The sequence below is a fragment of the Bombus pascuorum genome, chromosome 1 (genome assembly GCF_905332965.1).
Source record: "Bombus pascuorum chromosome 1, iyBomPasc1.1, whole genome shotgun sequence".
NCBI classification, from domain to species: domain Eukaryota; kingdom Metazoa; phylum Arthropoda; class Insecta; order Hymenoptera; family Apidae; genus Bombus; species Bombus pascuorum.
Window position 1 is genome coordinate 1,220,699 of NC_083488.1, and position 27,175 is coordinate 1,247,873.

Below are 27,175 nucleotides of genomic sequence, written 5' to 3' on the forward strand. Positions count from 1 at the left end.
GTTCTTGACTCCAGCGGAGAACATGGCGAACGTAGTGAGGTTGTCACGACGAGTATCATCGTTTGTACGGCATTCTTGCGGTGTCGCACGTTCTTATAATTCGTGGCATAATAACAGTGAAGTGAAAAGATGGGGTCTCAAAACCGGATTGTTTGCAACAGCTTCTATTACGCTTTATTGCGGTTACAAGTATTTCCGAACCGACGCAGTATACGCCAAGGTTCGAAAGGTTTGTAAATACACATTTTCGTTTTATTATTTTGTACAATTAATATACTTTTCTTATTTAAACGATGCACGCGTTGTTCGAAATACAAAAGTTATCGATTTATATAGCGAAAGTAGTGTAGAAAGAAATTTGTTTATAGGAATCGATAATGTTTTTGTACTTGACTTCAATATATTACTTCTAGATACTTCTCGATGATTGTTTTGACACTGACATCAAATAAAATAGATTCACTTTGATTGAATTTTATTGTGTGATCGATAAGATCCTTGACCGGAAGAATATTACGCAAGGCGTTACTTACATTTGAGGTTATAACCGTTGCAGGTTATAGGTTAGAATTCGATTCTGTTTATATCGAAGCGAACTTCACAAATATCGTTTGAACGATGCGATGTTCGACCTATTTACTTAAGACGTTGCTTTTTACAGTATCTTAAAGATATTGTAATTTAATACACATACTTATAATATGTAAATTTTGTAAATAGCGAGTATAAATTACTGAAAACGGTGATATAAAAATCTGAAAAAACTAGAATAACGATATATGTTCGTACGTAGATATTATTATGCAAAAGTATTATGTAAAAATAGGTGGAGGAAGAAAACTTTATTTGAATACATTTTTTTTATACGAATATTTATATGATTTTGGAAATATTTACAGAAATGTATATTTACCGTATTTTGATAAATAGAATTTTAACAAAGTTGTTTTTAACATGTTTCATTTCTAACGAAAGGAATAAAGGAGACGTTAATTACGATTGAATAAATTTGAGTAAAGATCTTTATAGCGGATATAGAAGTTTCTGTATCTCTAATAAAGAAAAATTACGGTAGTTAGAGATTCATATATAATTTCGTTAACGTACGTACTTTCTTATATTTCGACTATAATCGAAGAGATTATACAAGTTATATCGACGATTTACATAAATACTCGATAGTTGGGAAAATATTAAATAGGTTCGTATACGCAGATAGTGTTATTTCAAAAAAGTTGAGTACATATTAAATACAGCTGTAACTACAAGAAGAGGTATGTTTAATGTCAAAAAATGTCAGAATTAGCACTTGACATGACATTGACATCTGAGTTGCCAATAATATTACTTTTTCATATCGCTATTCAATGTTTTATCATATTTACTGTTCAATTAGTATATAATCTTAGCGTTTACAAGAAACTTCTAGTCGATACTTTTCCGCGCGTAAAAGCAAAAACGCGATCGACACAACTCGATAGCACTAAGTAGTCAAACACGTTTTTAGAAGTCTATAGAAGTCTAGTGGTAACGGCCTACATTTTATAATCTTCTATTTTCAATTTCATTTTTTATTATTAATTTAATAATTAATTTAATATTATTATTATTACGATTAATTGCACAGATACATGCAAGATCTTTATCCAACGTGTACAGTTTTACATTCTCTTAAATTCATTGTAGTAAAGCTTTACTTTTGCCGAAAACATGTAAATAAACTCCATTATCTAAACCTACCGCTTAATCGGACGAATACCGACGAATCTAGCGATCATACAAGTCTGCGATTAATTTAACGCTATTCGAAACCCTAGGTAACCCAGTATAGATCCAAAGTTCAAAACCTGAGCGGAACAGCGAACAAGATCACGCGATGTAGAAGACAACCCGTTTACGCGTCGATGTAACACATTTCCCGCCACATGTTCTCTCGTGGACATGGATCGTCCTTCGGTCTAGCAGAACAAGTGCGAATCTTGGGAAGATCTGTGCTCGATCCGTGGTTGCACACTCACAAATCACGGAGCCGAACAAGCGTCCTGCGAACGCCACAGACTGGCAGCCGTTATCGCTCCAATCGTCCAAGATCCGACCGCATCGTTTATCCTCGATCCTGGTTGCGACTGTTTCCAGCATCGCGATACAACGATCGATAGATACGCTATCTGGTGATAATCCAGAACATGGCTCCGGCAGACGCGAGAAACCAACGCGCGAAAGGTATCATCGAACCGAATGATGATAATACTTGGACAGCTCGTCGTGAAACCGTTAACAGCTCTATCTCTCTCCTTCTCATTATATATCGCGTGTTACGCGAGTTATTACAATTTCGCAACTTTCCAAACAAACTAACAGTATGAAAGATACTTTGTTTGGATATTTCGTACATTTCTGCAGGTTACATACGTTCTGTACATTCGTGCTGGTTTAAATTTCCCATAGAAGCATAAATATTCGCATCCCATCGTCAAAAACATTATGTGTGTTTATGACCAACGACTGGATAGATTTATGAGCTATCTAGTTGCCCCCGGTATCCAATCGCAACAACGTTGCATCGTTCGTCTACATCGAATCTAAGAACTCAATTTGTGGCTTAAATAACGATCTACGTAGCTACGTATACCGCTAGCGATCTATTTGATGCTCGTTTTCCATCTGGTTCGATTAGCCAACGGTGATTCGACGATAATACGCGGCTACCACACAGGATTTATACGGTTTCGAGGAACTCGTCCGGAATTAAGAGTCAATACGGGCGTAAATCATGATTTTCGAACGATAAAGCTTCGCAAGCTGTCGAACGTGTATCGCGAAACACACCTGGAACTCGCGATTATTCGCGAACCTTGGCTATGCTATGTACGTCTCCCCTCCCATCCCTCTACCCTCCAGCTATCTCGATACGATTATGCTTCTTGCTGCTGGCAGGGAATTGATTATTAAAAGATAGGATGAATAATGAGAAGCAAGATAGAGTCGGTCGGATGAGGTACAATTTGTTAAGAGGTCGATTACCGAGTCAAAACCAATTACCAAGTTTTTGAAACACGAAAAGGAAGATTTTAATGCGGCCTGGTGTTTCTTGCTAATACAACACGATTAAAAAGAGGTAACGATGGATGCTTCGTTTCTACTGTCTTCTTTTTTTTCCTTTATCCACTTTCTTTTGTCATCTATTTGTTTGAGACAAGTGTAGGGTGGACGATGAAGCGTAGGGTTGAGAGATATGCGTACGATCAAATTGATTTATAGGTACGTGGAATATTCTTTGCGAAAGTTTAATGTTAGTCCTTGTCGAGAAAGGGAAGATTATCGAAACTATAGTAGATAACGTCAATAATATCGGAAATTATATAAATAACAGATCGGTGAATATGAAATATCGTTTCTTCGATATTTGAATTTATCAGTTATCGCTTATCGTTAATGTTAAAAAGAAGGAAGCTACTTAATCGCGATTAACTATTAAAATTCTTCAGTGAAATTAATACTTGTGCGTCGTATCAGACTTGGTATCAAATAGCTTTTGATTGCCAATGGTTAAATTTCGATTAATACCTGGCAATCGATGATTGACGATCGAACGACTAATATTTCTATACACCTAATACACCTAGTGACGATAAATATTTATAATTACCGATTATTAATTAATTCGATCGGTATTCACCGTTGATTCCGTTACTTTCCTACATAAATAGTTTTAATACGAAGCTTAACACACTACGAGTCAGTAGAACTAATAATAGCAAAGCTGATATCTCCTTGAACCTGTTAACAGTTGCTCGATGTCGAAGATATCGAGAAGATTTGTCACTGAGACTGCCGCGTCGAGCTATATTAAATCTGTAAAGGCGCACTAGAAGGTTACAATAACGCAAACTTCTACGTAAACGTAGAAACAAGTCCGCGTAGCAAGTCCGCGTAAGAACAAGTACTTGTGGCGTATTTTCGCTGGAAACTACATCAGATCGAACTGAACTCCTATAGACGCGTTATCTTCTTGTTCTTGGTCGAACGAGCGACATCGAAGAATAGTCATAAATAGAAGGTTAAACCCCATAAAGAGAAATTCCGCGAGATCCGTGCTGATATGGTCATATAATTGGAATTCGTTTATCAGATGGACCATTATGAGCCTTCGCGTTGTAATGGATACCCGAGTATTTGCTCGCGAAGGTGAACCTGATTTTCTCGCGAGCTCGCGTGACGTAATCTCTTAATTTTGATATCATACCGTATTTTGCCGATCGTATATCTGCATTGATTATTACCAGTCCCATTCCGTAAAATTATCTCAAGTGCTGTTAATTAAAAATAAGATTCACATAGAAGTACCGTACTAATTCACCAGGCGCCAAGAGATATTGATAAGCGAGCTACGTTCCTTAAAGGATTTGTAAGCGAGTTGAACGCGGTATCGAACTATTCAGATCCGATGACACTCGTATAAATATGCGCGTGAATAATAACGTAGAAGAGAACGAAATTTGATGCGTCTTTCGAAAGAACAAAAAGATAACGTTTACAGAAAAGAGCCGAAGAATTCGATATAAAAGGGATAAAGGAAATGAGTTGATATAGGAATTATACAACTGCAGAAATTCTTCCAAGAACGAGTCGCGTATATTTTTCCAATTGGCAATTGCTAAAAACTAATTTCCTCGAGTTTTATACGCATGAATGTTAAACCTTATAAACGTGCTATGAAACCGACGATAGGTATAAAAGGAGCATTTGCAAATATCGCGTATAAATTGTAACAACGACGTTGACACGTTCCGCGCGATAATTTTGTTCTTATGGCACATCTGGTTGATACGAAACATCCCCAACGACCACTGGATCAATTCGTCCCTGAATATAAATTTCTTTCGCGAACGCGTTCAACTTATCTAGCGTGTCGAAGCTCCTCAAATTGGACGTATTACCAAACGATAAAATTGTTCGAACGAGCATTCCGTTTAGATTAAACGACGTATAAAGAATATTTTAGGTTTAAACGTTGAAAAATTTACGACATGAACGTAACGGGATAAATTCGATAGAAATGAAAAAATTGGAGAAACTGGTGCAATGATTGAAATAACGGTGGAAGAAAATGGGTGAATAAATTGGATAGAAATGATTTAAAGAGGCGCGTAAAAATTTTGTTGGAAGGTAATTTTCTAACGCGGATTTTAGAGTGCATTAAAGACACATTCGTTAAAAGGTGAATGTTGATATTGGCTTTTCAGCGTGAAACCATAAAATTATGATCGTAAAGATATAAACGCATTGGTTTTTCACGGGCGAGGCTGTAATAAAGGCAATCTCATCGCAGACCGTTTAAGAATCTCAAGATATTTCACGTTCCACTTTCTATCCTGTGTATCGGGTAAAAAATATAATTTTCTCGGATAAGAAATGTTGATTAATAGCGGTGGTTAGCCATTAATATTTCGTAAGGAGACGTGTAATTTTATAAACGTTAAATTTATAGAGTTTAAACATGAACCGAAACTGCGCGTACTCTTGGAACTGTGTCTTTGCGATCGATTAAACTAACTTAAACCTTGCTAGGATTAGAATCGTTTGGACCACCGGTCGACTTTACGCGCCTATAAATCTAAGTTCATTAGTTTACTAGGCGTGATTCAGTGAACCGCGAACCGTTTTACGAGACATCGATGCTGATCAAAGATTTCTCTTGGGCCCTTTTTCACCCAAGTATCTTTAAATGATCCGATGAAATGTAGTTTCGATCGTGCGTAGTTTAGATCGTTATATAAATAGCTGTAATAACATAAATAGCTCGGTTTGTTATATAAATAACTGTAGTAAAATAAATAGCTTTAAATTATTTCGAGAAAGAAAGTTGACTTAGCAAGTGGTAAGCAAACAAATAACTCAGGCTACCGCCAAACATTATTTAATCGTAATTCGTACTTCTATAATAAGCTACGCTTATTAACGCGCTTTCTAACATTCTATACGTTTCAATTTTCCATATACGTATATAACATAATATTCATACACGTGTATAAAAATCAAGCGATTATTAGAAACTCGAACGCGAAGAAAAACGTAGAAATATATTACAGTACGTAAGAATATATATTATATATTAATATACAAGATAAAGTACTCGTAACGACGTTTAACGCGCGATATAAATCTCCATTCAGGTTTTATTTCTGCGAATATGTTTCTCAAAGTATACGTCTGACGATGATCATGATCGTGATCTTATCCTTCTGGATTCTTCGGCTGCTCGAGCAAATCATCGATAGCACAAATCCTCGCCTCGCGTCGTAAATATTCGTATCGCATTCGTTGGAAAATGAAAACACCGTCACCGCCGAGAAGCAAATCAGTTTAACCGTATCAAATTGATAGGTATAGAGATATGCAATCGTTATCGTCATTAACTACTATGTACTCGATATTCGTAACAAAAAGTAGATAGTAAAATCGCCGGGGTAAAGGCGTAGGATTCGACAATGAAATTTTCATATCTAAACATGCGTATGCAAATACGCAGCGAGAAGAAGATACTGGTTGGACGCTGGTCTGTTATCTGATTTCAATTTCCTGCTGCAATCTCGGCGCCATGCCACCGTGCTTCGCCGTAAGATCCGTAATCACCGTTGCATTATGCACCGAGACGAGCCGCGCGCGTTGCTGCATCGATGGTAGGCAGGTGTTTGCCATCCACGTGGTTTGCGATCGGTCGCGTATACTTTCCTTTTCAACGTCCGCGCCGACGTTTGACCGTAGATGTTGTCGGCCACCCCAGTTGTTGTTGCGTGACATTCTCGAGACGAAGAGAACGATACGAGACTCGAGAGGCGTCGATTATTCCGCTGTCCACTTTAGTTGCCGGAACCTTATCGACAGGCTTTTCGATGCCAACACTCATCGACCTGTCGATCGGTTTTTGTCGCTGGTAGCCACGTATCCGCGTTCGAACGAGTTGGTCGAGACTTTAGCCAAGAACGGTGGTTATCGTCCATTTGTCTCTTCGTCTGAAAAGAAACTGGAAGAGTTAACTAGAGTTAAGGAAGAGTTAACCTAGTTTCGAAAGGTATCTTAATTCACCATTACGATCTATACGAGCTACATCGAACCTCGAATTCCTTGTAAACAGCAATTAAGAGCATAGACGTAATAACTCTGAATAAAAGGTGTCACGAGAAACACCATTACTGGCATAACGTCAATTGAAATACTATAAATAAGGTAAACGAAGGAAACAGCCTAATGCGAGGAAGAAAGAGTACGCGTTATCGGTATCGGTAAATATCAAAATTGACGAATAAAATTGCGTGAAAATTTGAGAACGCTTTTTACGCGTGTCCAAACTTTTGGAAAAATAGAGGAAGACGCGTTTCAAGCTCGTAGAACGTACACGGTATACAGGCGCGTTGCGTCTAACCGAAAGAACCGAACGCGTAATCTACATGCTAGACGCTCTTACAGGAAATGCTGCCTTAGGCGATTCGCACAAAATTGTTGCTGCGAAATAGCGATTCTGGTCGCGTGTTCCTCCTTTATTGAAAACTATAACAACCGAGGAAGGCGAACGGTGAAGCGGAGATGAGGTCAACCGATGAAGAAGGGGCAAGGGTGAGGATAAAGAGGGGATCGTTTACGGGTGCAGATGAAACGGGCCTTAATCACACCACACTGGCAGCAACATGTCGAAAAAAGAGAACGTTCAGGGTCCACGGAAGAGTAAAAAAAAAAAAAAAAGAAAAGTCGGATGCCTCGCACTTAGCATAATGTTCACCGCGCCTGTCATTACCCTGGGCCGCTAACATGCCAGCCTAACACCCCTTGGATCCGGTAGACACGCAAGGACGTGCCAACAGACGTTAGTTAACGCGGCATCACGCATCTACGAAGATACGAACCAACTTGGCCGGAATATTGATCGGGCTGAGCGTGATCTCGGGTTAAATTAACACCGCGTCTCGTTCTGGTAGCGGCGTCGGCGTAATCATCGTTCAACGTCCGAACAAGACGGACATTATATTTGATTCCAGGAAAACGCGAAGAACCGGTTGCCTGGGTGAAAAATTGGGTTAATAACAGTGATAGGTGATACACTGTGTACATAGCTAATTTGAAGCTCCCCCGTGGTCGCGGATCCATCGCTTTGAGATTCGAGCGATCGATGTTCTTCTCGTCGTGCTCGCTTCTTCGCTTCCTGACAGTCGTCGCCGTTGCTCGTTAGGTCGGTGGACAAGGTGGACAATTATAAACTCGAATAAAAACATTTATAAATCAGAGTGTTCTTTCATGCACGTTTACGCCAAACGATCTAGGAAAATTAGCGCGCGCGAAAGCCTGTAAATATCGATGTGTACCTCGTTACTGGGTATCGTTCGGTTTCTTGCTGCCTCTCTTTGCGCTGGCGGATCTAATCTCGTAACTTTCATCTCTGGAATAAGCGGCAGGGTTTAGAGTAAATGGGATCGGTAATCGATGATTTACGAGATGTTATTTTTCTCTTTCCGCGGACTTCGATTAGTTTTTTACACGCGCCGGTATTTTTGTAATAAAAACCAGAGATGATTCCAAGATGACCCAACGAACTCGTCTATAATACATCGGTGTAAGATAGAAATTCGATTCTTTGCGTGCTTTTATTAAATCGAAATCACGCCTTAGATTTATTACGCTCGAGTATTAGTATCACGTGGTCTTCGACGAATGTATTAAACGTACATTTAAGTAGAAACTATTTCTTTTTGTCGTCGATCAAAATACTCGATAAATGCGTTTCTATTCCAACTACGGTTAACATCAACTGCCCCTTTTACGGAAGTTCTACATATTTGACCGTTATAGTGTAATACACGACTTGTACAACGTTTTTATATCACGCGTAATCATCCACATACGATAGACAAATACAAAATGGTGCATCGTTTCGTTTACCTGCTGCGAGCAAAGATCGAGTTCGTTGCTTAAATTTAAAAATATTAAGATTTCGTACGTTATACGAGAGATTGTACACGTAATACGATTATTACGATCATCGTTAGTACAGTTTGAAATAAACCTAAGAATGTAAGTACGCGGAAGTTGTAAGATCGTCTATTGAAAAAGTCATAAATTTAAGCGTCAATTATCCATTAGTATCTTATTATTTTTTTACTTCATCCGCTGCTATTTCCTGTAAGATAGCGTTGTTTGTATGTTTATAATTATAGTCATTAATTCTAAGGAAATTAAATTACAACTTAATCGGTTAGGAATGTAAAGAAACGACGCTTCTAAGAAATAAAATACGTGACTACATTCAAATTCTGGAAATTTTGATTTACGCTACTACGAGCATAATTCAGCCCGCCGTATAACGCAAGATACCCCATTTATCCTACGCACTGGCCCGCGAATTTAACCTTTAGGATAGTTGTAACTAACGAATACGCGTGTACAAATTTATTATTACGATCGAACAATACCGCGATTCCATAGATTCCGATAAATCGCTAGCAGATAAGATCTCACGATCGGTAGACTCGCTTTCACATGGTGACCCACGGAATAAAATCTAGTGAAATTCAAACGCGAGTGGAAGAATCGACTCGAACAAGACACGACAAGAAGATAGATGTTTCGTTTTTCAAACGATTGTTGGTGGGGCCGAATAAAAACAGACGAAGAATTTCATTTACCTGGCCACGTTACAACAGACCCAATTTCCAAAACGACGTGGTACTACGGTGGTCCCTGGCCTCTGGTTCATTCGGTAGCAATTTGTACAAAGGGGCACCGGCACCTTCCATGCTTTTCGGCCTCTTCTCTAACGAGAAGATTAGACCTAACGGCGTTCGGTATCCCATAAATCGGCGGTGCCGCGCGCATTAACCACGGAAAAGAAAAGGAGGCGATTTATGGGTGTGTTGTAGCGTAAATTCATTCTCGCGGAAATATCTTTCCCCCATGATTTCAGCTTCCTCTGTCGCTCACGTATTCCTGAACGAGGAATTGTGAGATCGTGTGCCTGGATACGGTGGAGCAAAGGTTATTTCGTAAGAATTTTCGAGCTCTACCGACGACTTCGTCCCATCATTGACCTTGGCAAAGGATTAACACGCTTTAAAGATACGAATTTAGAAACACTCGTGCGCGCGAAGACGCTGACTTTTCGATGGTCGTGAAAAACGCGAACGTCGGAGATAAAATAAAATAGAGATATAATCGTATTTAAATCGTACCTTGACTTTCTACAGGAAAACTATCTTCAGATTCTTTTACGCTCCGAATACTTTTCCTGTCTCGTTATTTGTTTTCAGAATCAAACATCTATGTGTTTTTAGCAAAATTTTCAGTTGCAAAAATACGTCTACGAACACGTATACGATGCCGTGCTTGTTATAGTATTTTGGTATAACATAATCGAAAACCCCTGGATCTCTTGAGACGATAGTGCGACGCCTTGCTAACACTTTAGAGATGCGCGAAAAATTTTAACCATTTTCTACCATTCTTCGTTGTATAACTTTGGTCTTTTCAAAGCGATGTTGTTAATTAGGAATTTCAAAGATCAATTAGTGCCATTTATAGAACAATCACAAAGGATACTGTGCTGTTGGTTGGAGTTCCTTGAAAAGTTATCGTAGCGGTAGATACCAGCTGTCTCGAGGAAGTAAACTTCGGTTGCGTAATGGTTTTTGAAGTTTAACGGTTTATAGACAGCGCGATGCTTCTTGAAGCAGTGAGAGGTTTATGGAAACATGTTAAACGTCAGAAAATATTAGCATTCTCAACAGCGACTTACGATTCGCTGAGAGCAAGCCAAACCAATATTTGCAGTTTTAGTGGAAAACTTACATCACTATATAGTTGAATATGTCAATATTTTTCCATGCTTACAATCAGAATTAACGAACGAGATCGCACGTGTGTATCTATCTCCGGCGTTTAATCGAGTCATCCCCTGTGCGTAAAATGATTCAGATATGCTTAGAATATTTCAGTCGTATAAATAAATAGCATATAAATATTACGATATGACACAACGATGTGCAAATACCTTTTGCAACCACTGTATCGTTTTTCACTTTGTTTCAAATTTGATCGTGATAATCGCGACAGTCGGTTCTCGTCACAGAACCGATGATGTTTCGTACAGCTGACGTAATATATTCGCGAAAGGTGTCTACGAACGTTGGAATACTTCCGTGAGTCAACGTATTTCAAAGCCATCGAAATCGAAGGTTGTTATTAAGAGGAAAAAAAGAAATAGAAAGCACATATCTTTCAGACACTTGCGTACAAACTGTAAAAGGAACGACTAAATGGACACAGAGATATGCATTTTCTTTTATTGTTTATTTGCTGAAATTGCCATCGATAACCGCACTATTATACACGTACACTGGCTATAACTATAAATCTCGTTGGGCGAAACAGTAAAAATTAATACACGCATTTCGTACGGAACGTATAATCGTTACTTTCCCTGGGTCGCGTAATTATACGAATAATTATAAGCGGGATACCGGGTACATTGCAATAAAATGATTTTATTGAAAATACGATTATCAGATTTACATACATGTAGGAAAACGAGCGCTACTCACGAACAAGACATAACAGACGGCTGAATTAACGATGCCATTTTTATTTCTATAAATTCACACTTAATGGGTGTGCCTTTTAGCAAAAAAAAAAAAAAAATAAAAGAATAAAAAAAAATAGAAAAATAAACTGCTTGCGTGTACGCATGAATCTTCGAGTTACCTCGCCAGATAATTTCGATCGGTAACGGGAAGCTACTATCACGGGTACGGACCATTGTAAAAACGATTTGTCGCAGAAAAAGAGGCTGATTTACGGTCAGACCGAGATTCATGCTTATGGAAATGCAACGAAAAACGAGAGCGTCGGCCAAACATCCTTCAAGCAGCTCGCCTATAAATAAGCCAAGGATCCGTTTCACGCGGATAATGACAAACGTGTGATGTAACGATATCGATACGAACCAAGGCACCGTGTTGATATTCTGCTTTTAAATCGCAGAGGAACGTGTTCGCAGAACGGTACGCGCGGTAAACTATATCGTGCTCGGTATAGTTCGAGATGCGACGACGAAGCGAATGTGCTTTGAATAGAAACGAACAACGATATATTAGAACGCGCATAGTCAACACGCAACAACGTAAATTACAAAGAATAATACACCCAATTTCTTACTATTACGCTCATAATTTCTAAGCAACGAAATAACTTATACGTGCAAAAGACGCTGTTTAACTCTTGTACGACTGGTGCAATCAAAAGGGAAAAAAAGAAAAGGTTGCAGAGATTGAATGGATGCTGACAATAACTCATAATCAGTTGTCCTGAAACTTGACTCTTGGAACGGGGCGCCGCGTCGCCGGGTCGCCACGTTCCAGCAATTTCGCGTCTACAGAATGAACGATTCAATCTGCACCGGTGAGATCGCAAATTCACGTCGTTACACGAGAATTGTGTGCATAACCTTTAAGGCTTAACTGCAGCTTACGTCGCGAAATACGCATATTGCCTGAACGTAGGTAAGCAGATAGCTGGGAGGAGAGTAACCGGCCACTAAGTGGGCGTACAGGCTCCCACGAAGCGAGCCAACAAAAGGGCCTCGCCCTTTTAGAAATTCGACAATCTTTCATAGTCGTGTTCCAGCCGCGTATCGATAGTTTGTTAACCTCTAGTGGCTCTCGCGAGCAACAATGGAATCGTGCTGAAGCGGAGACCCATTTGTGGTCTCCGACATACTGGAATTTCCTACGTGTAGCTAGAAAACGAAGTACGGTATTTATGGGTAAAATCGCACTCTCTTTCAATGTGGTATCGTACAGCGTGCAATTTCTTTTTTCCAAAAAGGATATTTAAGAGTACGGATTTCGGCACGATGATATACTTGGCAGGATGGCTTATTTTATTTGTAAATATTTCGTCCCTGATAATATATTTATAGGAATATCAAAATAATTCTGATATTTTAAAGTCGAAATTTATTCATTTTGTTGGTAAACGAATATCGGATAGACGCTTAAAAATAAATACTTAGATAATTATCGTGTTTTCTATTGCACGCGGTATGCGTACAAGCGTTCGATTCTAATTTGGAATTAGACGTAGATACTTTTATTTTGTATGTAATTTGACGATTTGTAAGGCTATCGAATAATAGTGTATTATGCAAATAAATTCAGAATCGGTGTGGGCGGTAGATGATCTTTTCTCTGAAGCAATATCGTCGTATGACACGAGGATCGCAACGTATTTCATACATATTTTAAGATTAGAACTGCCTTCTTGTATCCGTAGAGTTAAGTCTATAATCTTTAAGCTGTCCAAGTAACGTTTGCAATATCAAAGCTATTAATCTGAACAAAGAAGTATTTCATAGATTACATGTAGGTATACTGTAGACAATTGATTTATGTGCAATAAGTGATGCAATAAACTTGTGAATTTCAGCTTTTTATTAAACGATACACGATTTAAGGATATTCTAAATTATACAATTACTTTGTGTAAGTAGTAAACTATCGCTTCAAAGATAGCGAGACGGAACGAAAAATGCTTATACAGCGTAAGTGTTGAATTCTATCGATGTTTCATATATGTCTCATAATCGGTTTAATCACGAAATTACAGATCGTAAGGATACGGAAGATGTTTGAATTTCACGGCATGTACTTGCGTGTTTGTCCTAAGCGCGATATTAAACGTTTCACGAAATGCGGTAGAAAGAAATTCTTTTATTCCGATTGCATACCGATCAATCTTCTAATTGTGCAGTTATTTTGAAAGCAAAACCAGGACGTGAACGATCCTTTTAAAATCAACGATTTTTCCCGAGTATTTATCGATTACAGTTGCAAAGTAACATAGACGTTTTGGGACAGATTCAGTGAGCTAACTCCTGAATTCCATAGTAATTCTTTTTAAATAAGTTTATTTCGATTACATGTCGATCAATCTTCTAATCGTACAGTTATTTTGAAAGCAAAACCAGGACGTAAATGATCCTCTCAGAATCAACGATTTTTCCCGAGTATTTATCAATTACAATTGCAAAGTAACATAGATTTTTGGACAGATTCAGTGAGCTAACTCCTGAATTCCATAGTAATTCTTTTTGAATAAGTTTATTCCGATTACATGCCGATCAATCTTCTAATCGTACAGTTATTTTGAAAGCAAAACCAGGACGTAAACGATCCTTTTAAAATCAACGATTTTTCCCGAGTATTTATCATTTACAATTGCAAAGTAACATAAATTTTTGGGACAGATTCAGTGAGCTAACTCCTGAATTCCATAGTAATTCTTTTTAAATAAGTTTATTCCGATTACATGCCGAACGATCTTCTAATCGTACAGTTATTTTGAAAACAAAACCAGGACGTAAACGATCCTTTTAAAATCGACGATTTTTCCCGAGTATTTATCGATTACAATTGCAAAGTAACATAGATTTTTGGGACAGATTCAGCGAGCTAACTCCTGAATTCCATAGTAATTCTTTTTAAATAAGTTTACTCCGATTACATGCCGATCAATCTTCTAATCGTGCAGTTATTTTGAAAGCAAAACCAGGACGTGAACGATCCTCTCAGAATCAACGATTTTTCCCGAGTATTTATCATTTACAATTGCAAAGTAACATAGATTTTTGGGACAGATTCAGCGAGCTAACTCCTGAATTCGATAGTAATTCTTTTTAAATAATTTTATTCCGATTACATGCCGATCAATCTTCTAATCGTACAGTTATTTTGAAAGCAAAACCAGGACGTAAACGATCCTTTTAGGATCAAGGATTTTTCCCGAGTATTTATCGATTACAATTGCAAAGTAAAATAGATCTTTGGGACAGATTCAGCGAGCTAACTCCTGAATTCCATAGTAATTCTTTTTAAATAAGTTTACTCCGATTACATGTCGATCAATCTTCTAATCGTGCAGTTATTTTGAAAGCAAAATCAGGACGTAAACGATCCTTTTAAAATCAACGATTTTTCCCGAGTATTTATCAATTACAATTGCAAAGTAACATAGACTTTTTGGACAGATTCAGTAAGCTAACTCCTGAATTGGATAGTAATTCTTTTTAAATAAGTAGTTGCCAAAAATGTTGTTTCTTTCGCAGGCAAAAGGAACAACTAAAAAATGGATGTTCTTTGAAATTATTCTTATTCCTCGATAGTTCACTGATAATATTTGATCGTACCAGCTACAGAAACATGTAATTTTAGCTATTGTGTGTCGCATTACCGCGGTGCAGTGAAGTAAGAACTCGAGTAGATACTTGTATATTTAACGTTCGAGTACCTATCGTACTGTACGAGCAAAGTTCGATCGAACAGTGTGATTTTACAAACGATTTTATGATTTGATAAATTAAAATAAATGGATTGGAATTTTATGAAATCAATGAATCGTCAAATACCATATGTACGTGTGTATGCATAAATAGAAAGATATCGTAAAAAAAGACCATTACGCTTGATGCTAAAGAAGAGAGCTTAATGACACTTGCGAGCTAGAACCTATGAATAGGTTCTTTCGAACAAGGTCGCCGATATGGCGCAAAAATTTAACACAAAATATATGCGCGTCCGTATGTATTGAAAAATTATATTCGTATAAATAAATATAAAATTTTATGCTCGTATAAAGGATCTATAAACAGCGCCAGATGGTATTAAATTATAGAAACGCAAAGATGAAAGCAAAAATCGACGCACGTAACTCGAAGGCCTTTTTTCCACTTGCGACTAGTCGCGCAACTTGCCAAGTAAGTAGACGCGGTAGCAGAAATGGAAATTGTGTCATATTCGACAATACATTTTGTAGTCGCAAGTGAGGCAAAGAGGCCAAAGATCGTAAATCGATGTTTATTTTTCTTTTTTATTCTGTCACGCAGAAGGAGGACGAGAAGGTAGTAAAGTTGACGATGAGGGAACAAAGATTTATAAAATTTGCGTCGGTGGAATATGACGGGCAACTGTATATGACACCTCAAGATTTCCTCGACAGCGTCGTTGAATCTGAACCCAGACGTGAGTATCGAATAAATTCGCAAATCCTATAAATGATAACTCGCGATAATCGATAAGTTGCGAGATCGAAAACCAACTGCTGAAAAATAACTTGTTATCGATCAATACCATTAACAATCGCGGTCCCATCGTGATGATCTAACATTCGTTTGAAAAAAATGTTTAAATAATCAAAATATTACTTTACACGTGCTATAGGTATGTGTATACTATCTCTTCAACAAGATAAAGGCTAATTATTTCTCTTTGATTTCGATAAATTTAGACTCGCCGAGAGAATCGTAAACATAAAAATTGCAGAACTCCAAAAATAAAAAATTCATCGACCTTCCATCTCGATACTTTTACGTATGTCGCTCTACGGTCTACGAATAGAACAAACACTAAGCATCCGAATTTATACGTCGTTCGTACGTTTCTGTCACGGTTCTTTAATGCACTTTAGCCTTGCGCAAACCGACAACGACAGTGCGATGAAATCGTGGCGCCTTGATCGATAATATAAATAAATAAATTTCGGTGATATTTCAGCAAGGCTGAAGAGACGCGAGTTAACTGACATGGAGCTGGATGTGATGAGAAACAGCATCCCCTCGCTACATCATGGAAATCCACATATGTTCAGAAATCTCCGGGACAAAGGTGAGCAGTCAAAAAATACCGCTTGATTTTTACACTTGCTTAGAGGGAAAGAAATTTTAACGACGTTAGTTTGTGTACAGAACCGGGCGACGAACGTGTCTTTCGAACCTCGAGACTGTTTCTCAAGCATGGAAATATTTCTAGAGAATAGAAACGTTCGTATATGTGCGACCGAATGTATTTTAGCTTGCAGTAAATATTAAATTCGTTCAGATTTATATGCTCTTTTTCTTTCTTAAAAGACATTACGGATCTATCGTCTATTTTCGAAAGGTTTTTATATCTCCGATCATACCAGATCGTAGGTATCCGTTCTTCAACCATTCCATATTAAGATACTTCTTTTCATTTTCATCCTGCAAGTTATATAAAACCAGCGAAAAAATCGAGATATTAGAAATACGATATTATTATCGATAATATCGCGTGTGTTAGAGAGGAAAGACCAATCGCGTGATTTTACATTTCGACTCGAGGATAGTTATTAGTTGCAGGTGGCGTGGAAAAGTGACGAAGAAATTGAAAATTTGACACGAACGATTTAGATTCGACGCGTCCCGTGTGAAAAATTTCGAAGTTGCTCTCTCGCAAGGTTCTCGGGTTTCGTGGCTCGGAGATCGGTACAGCAATTAATCCCGCCACCCTTGCGACTTGCGACGATCGAAATAACAGGGCTGCGTCGCGTCGTTAACGAGTCCCTGGTGCAGCTGGTTCGAGCCTCTTCCTGCCTTTTTGTGCGTTCACCGCACGTTTGTCGCGCTAATGGAAATGCAAATAATCACGTATGGAGCCAGTTTCACACTTCTCTCTAATAAACGAGTTCCCTCGCTCTCTGTGTATCCCACTTTCTCTTTTTTCTTCCATACCATCGCGATGCGATGGTTGCTCACGTGTTACCAACACGGTGTTAGTAAGCCCAGAATTTTATAGGCTAATATACGAGGCCCCTGACCTAATCTGTTTCGTCGACGTATTATAGGAAACATTTATTAACATATCACGTGTGCTATACGACATTTTTTGGAATTTTGTCGGTACTATAGCGTCGTCGTTATTCGAAAAGTTAATGTAAAACTTCGAGTTAATAAAAAATTTGAAATATGAAAGCAATCTGAAAATGTATACAGAAATTACGAGACATTTATCACGGACATGCATTTATTAAAATATAATACAGATAAATAAAATATAAATCGTACAGCACGAATAACTGTCTTAAACATGCTACAATTATGCTAAATACAACGTTAATGCTAAAAGCGATCGCATCGAATATCGAGGCTTACCGATATAACAAGTAATTGGCCGTTCATTTTCAGTTTCGCTTCGAACTTTTCGTAAATCGTTAACTCCTGTTCGATATGTTCAATAACTTTTGCGAGCTACTCCTTTTGTTGCGCTACATTTTGTACGAGATACACAGGTGTCTTACTGCCTCTAGATGCAAATATAGATAGCCATATAATGTATACAAATTTATACGAAACCGCTCGCGCCTCGTGTATTTCCCATATAATTTCATGCTAAAACGCTTGTGAACCACTCGCGCGACAAAACTCGCTCGTCTACATCGCGTTACAAATATCGGTTCGTTCGCTGTTCGAAACCATTTCGACGCATGACTAATAAACGGACTAAACTTTCTTATTGCGCGAACGCGCACCAAGTATGTAGTACATCGTATCGGAATGAATCGTGGAATTTTATGAATGAAGTCGCGCAAAAGTAGTATACACGAAGCGTGTGTAGCGCTAAGCAGCGAAGAAACGTATACTCTTTTTCTGTTCATAGACAACGAGTTGCGAAACCGTATGAATGAAGATACAATGCGAAAGTTGCTTACGCAACTACGAGTCCGACTTTTAAGGCGCTTTATTTACTTCGTAGAAACGTAGCTTCGAAGAAACGAGTGGCGAAGTTTAACTGTGCGATACGCGCCAACAGTAACTATGGGAGTATAAGCCGATAATAAATATGTAAGAAACGTTATCGAGTGTACGTAAACGAGCTTGAAATTACGTGAAAAATAGCAAAGTAATATTTTTCGTCGTCTATTCGAATGAAAGTAGAGAATAGAAATTTGGCGGAGATCTATTGATCTAAATGGAGAATACATTGCAAAAGCAAACGGTTTACCGAGTGTTTATTTTTTTGGTTTGCCTGCATAAGAAATTTACATAATTCACCGTTATCGAATCGCGTGGAAAGCATAAATTCTGAGAAAAGAAGATACGCATCAACGAAGCAATTTTATCGAATAAACGGTTCGAAAAGTTTCTTCAAACATCGATAGCCTCCGAAAAATTCTTCTTTCGAGAATCGACGATCGTTTCCAAGAAAAGATCAATTTCACCAAACGGAATTTCTCTTTCTAGAACAATGCAACGAGAAAGACATTGCGTTGTAAGCGTCAGCTTTTATTTAGAGTTTTTCTGATGTTCGCCGACTTTACTCGCCGAATAGCTTCATTCGTGGGGGACTTTTAATCGGAAATTTCCAATTCAACGACGATAAAAAGAGAAATGGATCGTGAACGTCGACCGTTTCCTTCCACTCACTTTCTTCATTTTCCGCTTCGTAAACTTTCCTCCGGCTTTCGTAGTCGTGAAAACGTTTTATGGAGTGCTTATGGCACATAAAATCGATTCCACGATCGTTCGCCACGAAGCTGAAAACACGCTTCGAGGATGATGCGTTCTGTCTGACTGGAAGATCAAAATTTAACTTTGGAAGTAGTATTTCTCGCTGCGAGACGTTAAAAGCCTGAGTTATTTGGCGTTTCTTTAAACCAAGAAAAGGGATGTTCCGAGGAATGCCTAGAACGTTATGGGGCGTATCTAATGCCGTTCGCAGCTACCTCTTCTCCACCATGGTTCAGGGCAACCTGTTACGCTTAGATTACGAGTTAACGCGATTATCGTGGAAATTAGTACGGCACTTTATCGTTGTGTCGTGTCGCCGTAAACAAAACGAAGAGACCCGGCCGTCCGCGCGCGATACATCATTTTCCCATAAATGGATTTATTCTTAAATGGGTATGAATCCCGCTTGGGGGCCCGGCTTCTTTCCGATTGACCAGACCGACTTGTTTCGCCTCGTATACGTTCGAACGATTTAACGATCGAAAAGTCATTTTAACCGAATGAGATTCGAACGCGGAGATTAGCTAATGACTGAAAATCAATTAGACCGGGGATTAGGATTTTTGTGTAATGATTAATGACCGATTGTTAGCTGATGCTAGTTGTGTACGGTGTGTTTTCGAGTAGATTTTCTATGATTGATTATTTTATGGAAATTTTATCGTTAAAATTAAATAAATCCTATTATAAATATCGACTATAGGAATGATAAATGAAAGCTATAGATATTTGATAAAGTTTTCAAAACGATAACTTGGAACTTTCCTTTATTGAAATATTACGTTTCGAGTCTTACGCTTAGTATCGTGTTATAATAATAATTTACGATACGTATGTACACGTAATAATAATTCTTTCCTTTGTTCTCGCAGGAATTATATCTTACACGGAGTATCTCTTCCTCTTATCGATCCTAATCAGTAAGTATCGTCGTACAATACATACGTATTTTTCATGAATTTTTGGTATTCTGTATTTTCAATAAGACGTAACAAAAATTTTTATTGCAGAGCCTACGTCGGGTTTCCGAATCGCGTTCAACATGTTCGATACGGATGGAAACGAACGTGTGGATAAAACCGAATTTCTCGTGGTAAGATAATTCTTCGCTAAGTTGCACATTTCTTACGCGAGTCCGCTATATAAATTATCACGATTTTTTTTTCGCGTTTGTACTTGTGCTATAAAAATGTTTCAAATTTATTTCGATTAAATATTTTTCGGCAGAGATAAAATTTCAATTTTTAATAAAACAAGCTAAGTTTAAAGCCAGTTAGAAAGTGCACGTTCAAAGTAAGCTTTTCAAGTTACACGTTTCTTTTGCTATGTCTCTGCAATATTTCCAGTGCAATTTTCCCATAAACGCGTAATTCACGATTCACAGACAAAATATTCGACGATAACTTGCACATAAATTAAATCAACGCGAAACGATGCGCGATCGACGTTTACTCCTTTTGCTTTTACAATATTAAATGGTATTACCTTAAACCAAATTGTTCGTTTGAATTTAAGTCGAAGCAAAGATTTTAAAACGAAGCAATAAGAAAATTCCGTAGACGGAATTTTAAAAAAAATGTGAATGATCTATAACTTTCTATTACAAGTACACAGGCAGCAACAAATAGGATAATTATATAGAATGAAAGATTCATTTTAAATTCCTAATTCACCTTGAAATTACGATTTTATATTTTTCGCTAAATCGAACGAACGTACGAAACAGAAAATAAGAAAGCAAGATAAATATATCGAATGCTATATGTAGATTTAACATGTTCGAATTAAGCATACAACGAAGAGAAACTCACAGCAATCCGATCAATGATCTCGTTACGAAAATAAATTGCGGGTTCTCAGAAACGCAGAAAAATCGCACGATCTAGAAGACGAAGAAGATCGTAGTATGCGACCGAGAGTAGAATTTGCCAGTTTGCACGGATGCGTTTGTAATTTTCACAGATTCGACGATTGCTTGGTGGTAACCTGAAGTATCGGCATCTCGACGATGAAACAAAATGTGCAGTGAGTTTTAACATGTTCATGAAAGAGTAAATTGAACTGGTATTCATAATCTTGATTATCATCGCGCGACTCATTATGCGCGCTTGTAATCGTAACTCGAACAGCGTGTTTAGCCTTTGACATCTAACAAACCTGCTTGATAATATTATTAATTCCCTCTCCTAACATTCTTTTCTAAATAACGTAAACGATAATATAATTCGCAAGACAAAACTGTTATCAGCGAACTAAAAACAATTTTGCACCATGTTTTCTTATCGATTAATTTTGAATGCATAAGCTGAATTAATTACTAATTATTTCATTTTTTAACTTAAGTTAAATAAATCGTCAACTAACTCCACTTCGTTCAGTTGTTTTACGTTCCGACGTTTTATGTATTTGTATTTGTCGTTTGTTCCTAATCTCTTTTTATCGTGCTATTTTTATTTACACTTTGGTTCGTGATTCTGCTTCGTTATTTCAGTTCACGAAAAGCTTAAGTATACGTTTTTTACGTTGCTTCTTAACTCATCTTCTTTATTTTTTATTCGAAACAAGTGCCTATTACAGATATATTTTAATGTCTCCTTTTGATGTATTTGTCAGTTGAAACGTATAATGCCACCGAGCGAAGATTTCGTTTACGAACCAAAACTTCGAAACACCCGAGAGCGCAATGACAAAAATCAGATTGTCTCGAATTCATACGTAAGTTGTTAAGTTATGCAGATGCACGTGATTATCTGCTTGACTACTGTCAGAGTGAATTTGAATTTCCCTACTGCATTTGTTTTATAATTTTAACAAATAAAATCCTTCCAAGTATATATTTGATAATTTAACGATAAACCGAATTGTGTGACGATTGTGAAATGTTGACTTCGTAACACAAAAATTACATTATTTAAAGTTTAGGTTCTATTCGTGAATATGCCTACTAAAAATTACCAAGAGAAAACTTCTAAACGTAAGTCGGGATACTTTGTTAATAACATTCTTCGTTAAACTTAAAATACCCTTAAAATAAAATCACAAAATTTCTATTAATACAACGAGTTACTTGTATGGTCGAAACGTTGACGCGATTTACGAATAAAATTAAGAACTGACGGCTTTATCTGCGACATTGAAAAAGTTACGATAGTTCGTCGTTTCTTGGACACTTAAATCTCAAAATTCAGCTACATACGGCTTAAATTTAATAACTAAAAAATAATAAGTTAAAGCGGCAGATAAGATAAAATGTCTTTTAGAATACCTTCATTTACGTTTGCTAAAATATATGTTATCCTAATTGTTAGACCATTATTTCAATGTAAATTTTTGGTAAGTAAACATTGATTTCAGCTAAAACGATACCTACATGCGTGTATAACACTCTTCTGCCAAGGTTTTACGATGAATAATAAAACAGATCTTAAAAACAGAAATTTAAATATCTTTTTCTTTCGTTCCTACAGATGGAAAAAGTTTTCAGCCATGCTTGGAGAGGACGTCACGGTACCGAGACCCAAGAAAAATTAGATCTTCTGAAGGAGAGGCAAACAACTCCTGAAGCGATTCAAGTTCAATATATCAACGATGACCAAGTAATATACGATACAATATTCGAAATAACTAACTCAAACTAAATATATCTTCATATTTCTTTCTTTTGATATTTTTTATATATATTGTTAATTCGTCCAGTCGCGGGGAGACGCGTCTCGGTTAGGTGCGTCAATGGGAGTCGTAAATTCCCGTTACGATATACGAATCGACACCGCGAGCAGGACGATCCCCTTATTTCGGTTAGGACAATAAGGGTGGTTGTGGTGGAATAACTGTAGTCTACAATTATCAAATATAAATGTATTTACACCCGATTACAACACGTGGAACATATACAGAAAATGTTTTGATGTCGTCAGACCGTACACTGTTTAACCCGAGAGTTGATGTCGTTAGCGCGTTGAATGCCGATCCCGTGTTGGATTAGTAAACGTGACTGCCCGATGAACGTAATGACTTGACTCTTCCGCGTTGTTGAAGAGTAGTGTTTGACCGATGAGCGTAATGACTTGACTCTGCGCGTAGTCGAAGAGCAGTTTACTTGACTGTCTGAGGAGTAGAAGAACAGTGACTGACCCATCTCGTACTACTTAGGAGGAAAGCTCGGTGTGGGTGTGCCCTTACTGAACCAAGGACACGGATTCGTTGTTCACACGATCCGCGATGCCCATTGGTTATAGCCAAAGTTAATAAACAAATCCGAGGAGAAAGGCTTTTGCAGATATGACTCATGGGTGTCCTTGGTCTTAGTCCCCGTAATTAGCAAGAGTGCAATAAACCTTAATGACTGTTCAAAGGACCATCCATAAATCGAAAATATTTCTGTGAATCGAAGTTAAGCTGAAAAGATTCGGTTTATGCTGGTTCCTTGGGTTTCTTGCAAGTCAGTGTACCGAGGGGTAGGCCTTGGCGGTCAGACCGGAAGGGACGTCGCACATATACAGGGTGCGCCGTTAGAATCCGGACAAAAGAAGTTTTGTGCAGAAAGTTGTTTATTTAAGTCAATACACAAAAACACATGAAAATGTTGTTATATCTCATTTAAAGGGTCCTTGCTGAGAACTTTTATTCTATGTAACCACCCTCTGCCTCTATGACCTGCTCTATTCTTGCTCTAAAGCGCGAGCACGCTGACTTCAACTGGTCGCGTTTAATTGTCGCGAATTCTGACTCGATAGCAGCTCGTAGGGAGTTGACGTTGGGGTGCCTGCATTTATTAGTTTGTCTCTCGATAACGCCCCACACGTAATAGTCCAATGGGTTTAGGTCGGGACTGTTAGGAGGCCAGAAATCTTTCGACCAAAACATGTCCACATTGTCAGAGAGCCAATTTTGAACAAGATGACTTGTGTGAGCAGGTGCGCCATCTTGTTGAAATAAATACGGCCTTCCAGAAGCCGTAATTTCCATCCACGGCTTTATTACTGTCTTCAGGACCTCCAAATAAACCTCCTTTGTGATTCTTTCGCCTTTTTGGAAGAAGTGCGGAGGCATGACGTCGCCCTCACTTGAGACAACGCTGAACTTTTCTCGCCGGAGAAGGAGAACCCTTCTCGAACCACTCTGAGGCTGCGTATCTCTTAGCAATGTCGTATACCGTCGATCTTGGGTAGCTAAAGAATTTTATAATTTCGACCGGCGTTCTCCCGGCGCGAAGACTTTCTATAATCGCCGCTCTTCTATCGTATTCCGGGTTTTGCTTAACGAGTTCTGTCATTTTGAGGTTATAGAAGACTTATTGACATATTTAACTAACTTCAGAGTCAATCAGCACAAACATCTGAATTCTAATATGGTGGGAACTACAAATTGAATTCTGTCCGAATTCTAACGGCGCACCCTGTATATTTTGTTTTAAATACAAAAGGCTTTTTGGAAGAGACAGTTGTAAATCATTGCACTATTAAAAAGTTTTTATAAAGGAATACTATTTACGAATAAGAGACGATTAAAAGGAATTTGTCGAATCTTGAAACAAGAAAACGTGAAGATAAAAAAAATTATAAAAAAAATCGTTGTATAAGACACTATTAGAAATTGGACACTACTGACTATGATAATATTATTTTCAGGGCTTGCAACGACGACACGCGATCGATACCACTCTGATGGTACACTTCTTTGGAAAGGATGGAACCAACGAGCTGAAATACGAAAATTTCAAGTGTTTCATGGAAAACCTGCAGCAAGAAGTTCTAGAGCTCGAATTTCACGAATTCAGCAAAGGCCGTGATATTATCTCCGAGATAGATTTTGCGAAAATTTTGCTACGATATACGCATCTCGATACCGAAGAGTACGTTTTCCTTTTTCCGATTTTGTCCTCACACGCGTTGCTTCAAATAAATTGGTTAAATAAGAAGGTGGTTCGTAAAAGTTTCGTTTCTAAAATTCCATCTCGTTACACGTGCAATGGGGATTTTTCGTTAAAAACTTGTGATGAAACGAATGGAAAATTACAAAAGAAAAGTTAAAAGTAACTGTGAATTTTGGAAATTCGTACAAATTTCATTTAGTAGAACTGACAAAATATAGAATTAAATGCCTAGTATTTGTACCGGTGATCGATTCATCTTCTTAAATTACTTCTTTAATTTTTTGACATTTCAAATGGCTAAATTTATGCATATATTCTATTGTTACAGATACGATAAATATTTGGATAGAATATTAATAAACTCGCATCTTCAAATCGGTATTACGTTCGATGAATTTCGTCGTTTTTATCAATTTTTGAACAACCTCGATGACTTTTCAATCGCCATGCGAATGTACACTCTGGCGGATCACCCAATATCGAAAGGTTTCAAGATATATTCATTGTGAAAGAAATTTAGGTATATATTATCGTTAAAGGTACATTACTGCGTTTCTCTTTTCAGATGAATTCCAACGTGCTGTGAAAATCTGTACAGGTAGTATACTTAGCGAACATATTATCGATACTGTCTTTGCACTTTTTGACGAGGATGGTGATGGTCAGTTATCCTACAAGGAGTTTATAGCGATTATGAAGGATCGGCTACACAGAGGTTTCAAGGTAAACCGATTGAAAAATTAGTTACCTGCATTTTTGTACCTCCAAATTGTACTTGGCAATAAATGTCTCACGTACATCACTGTTAACATTGGTCTAAGTAAAATTAAATGCAAACTTTGTTGACAACGTAAGAGACAATTTTAAAGGCTGCGAAATAGTAGGAACGTAATTTGCATGTTTATAATAATCGAGGGGCTTATGACAAAAAGCGACGTCAAATTTTTCTATTTTTTAGAAAGTAACACATTCTCTGACAATAATAATCGGAACCAAGATTCACAACACAATGAAATATTGTGAAAAATAATATATGCCAAATTATATTCAACTCGTCGAATGAGAATTAGCTACTCTTATAGAAGCTAATCGCTGTTATGAGATTCACAACTTCATAATATAATTAGATACAACTGTACCGTAATATGAATATACATATATAGAGTCACTCACGAAAATTGTGTAACACGGTGAATATCTTGTTTAAAAAAATTAATACGTATCGAAGAAATATTGTTTTACTTTTCTGAAAGATAGAATAGGAGTGTCCTTCTTGTTACAAGTCCTTTGGTTGTTAATTTCCTCAATAGTCATTGTGCTTGTAGCGATTAACAAATAATTGTTTACCTATGTTTGGTTTTATTTTACAGTCTCAACGACGACATAAACATTTGCAAGCATTTTCTTCGTGTGTAAAGCAAGAAGTGAAATCCCGTTAAATGACGTTAAGCAGAGAAAATGAATCTAAAAGCGAATACGGATACTAAACATTCAAGAATATCAAGTGCCATTGAAGTTTCAACGTTTTTTTAAGTTCTAGTTCCACTTCGTTAGTACAATACCATTGTGATAATTATTCAGTCACCGACTGAAACATACTTATAACTCAGAATCTCTACCTCTATTTAGTCTTTACGTATCTTATTGAGTTTTTCTATTTATGTGATTTATTATTATATTATTTTTTTGTGTGATATATTATAAACGATCAAAATTCACTAGTGCTAACAGATAACATTTATCAAATTTAAACAGTATATTTATCTTTAAATTAAAGACTCTTCGATGCACAATCTTACATATTTAATATGTGGATTTAGATGCACCGTTGAGTCATTCTATACGAAATAAGCTACCAAATTGATTGAAATTAGTATTACCATCTTTCTGTGTATAACAAAGCAGAATGTATCATATAAATAATTATAGTAAACAACCACCACTCATTTTCTTAA

At 37.4% G+C, this 27,175-nt stretch overlaps 1 protein-coding gene across 3 annotated transcripts; it reads left to right on the forward strand.

Annotated features, from left to right (window-relative positions):
- Positions 1-27,175, forward strand: LOC132911251 (calcium uptake protein 3, mitochondrial). Of its 3 annotated transcripts, XM_060967769.1 has the most exons (12): positions 1-229; positions 15,926-16,061; positions 16,593-16,703; positions 20,218-20,265; positions 20,356-20,438; positions 21,308-21,370; positions 21,959-22,060; positions 22,813-22,941; positions 24,976-25,199; positions 25,549-25,706; positions 25,786-25,943; positions 26,591-27,175. In XM_060967769.1, exons 1-12 carry the CDS (start codon positions 23-25, stop codon positions 26,657-26,659), a joined length of 1,488 nt encoding a protein of 495 aa, XP_060823752.1. In that variant the 5' UTR covers positions 1-22; the 3' UTR covers positions 26,660-27,175. The 3 variants fall into 3 exon arrangements, with proteins under 3 accessions (XP_060823752.1, XP_060823760.1, XP_060823770.1); XM_060967777.1 differs by lacking the exon at positions 21,959-22,060; XM_060967787.1 differs by lacking the exons at positions 21,308-21,370; positions 21,959-22,060 and having other exon boundaries at positions 2-229.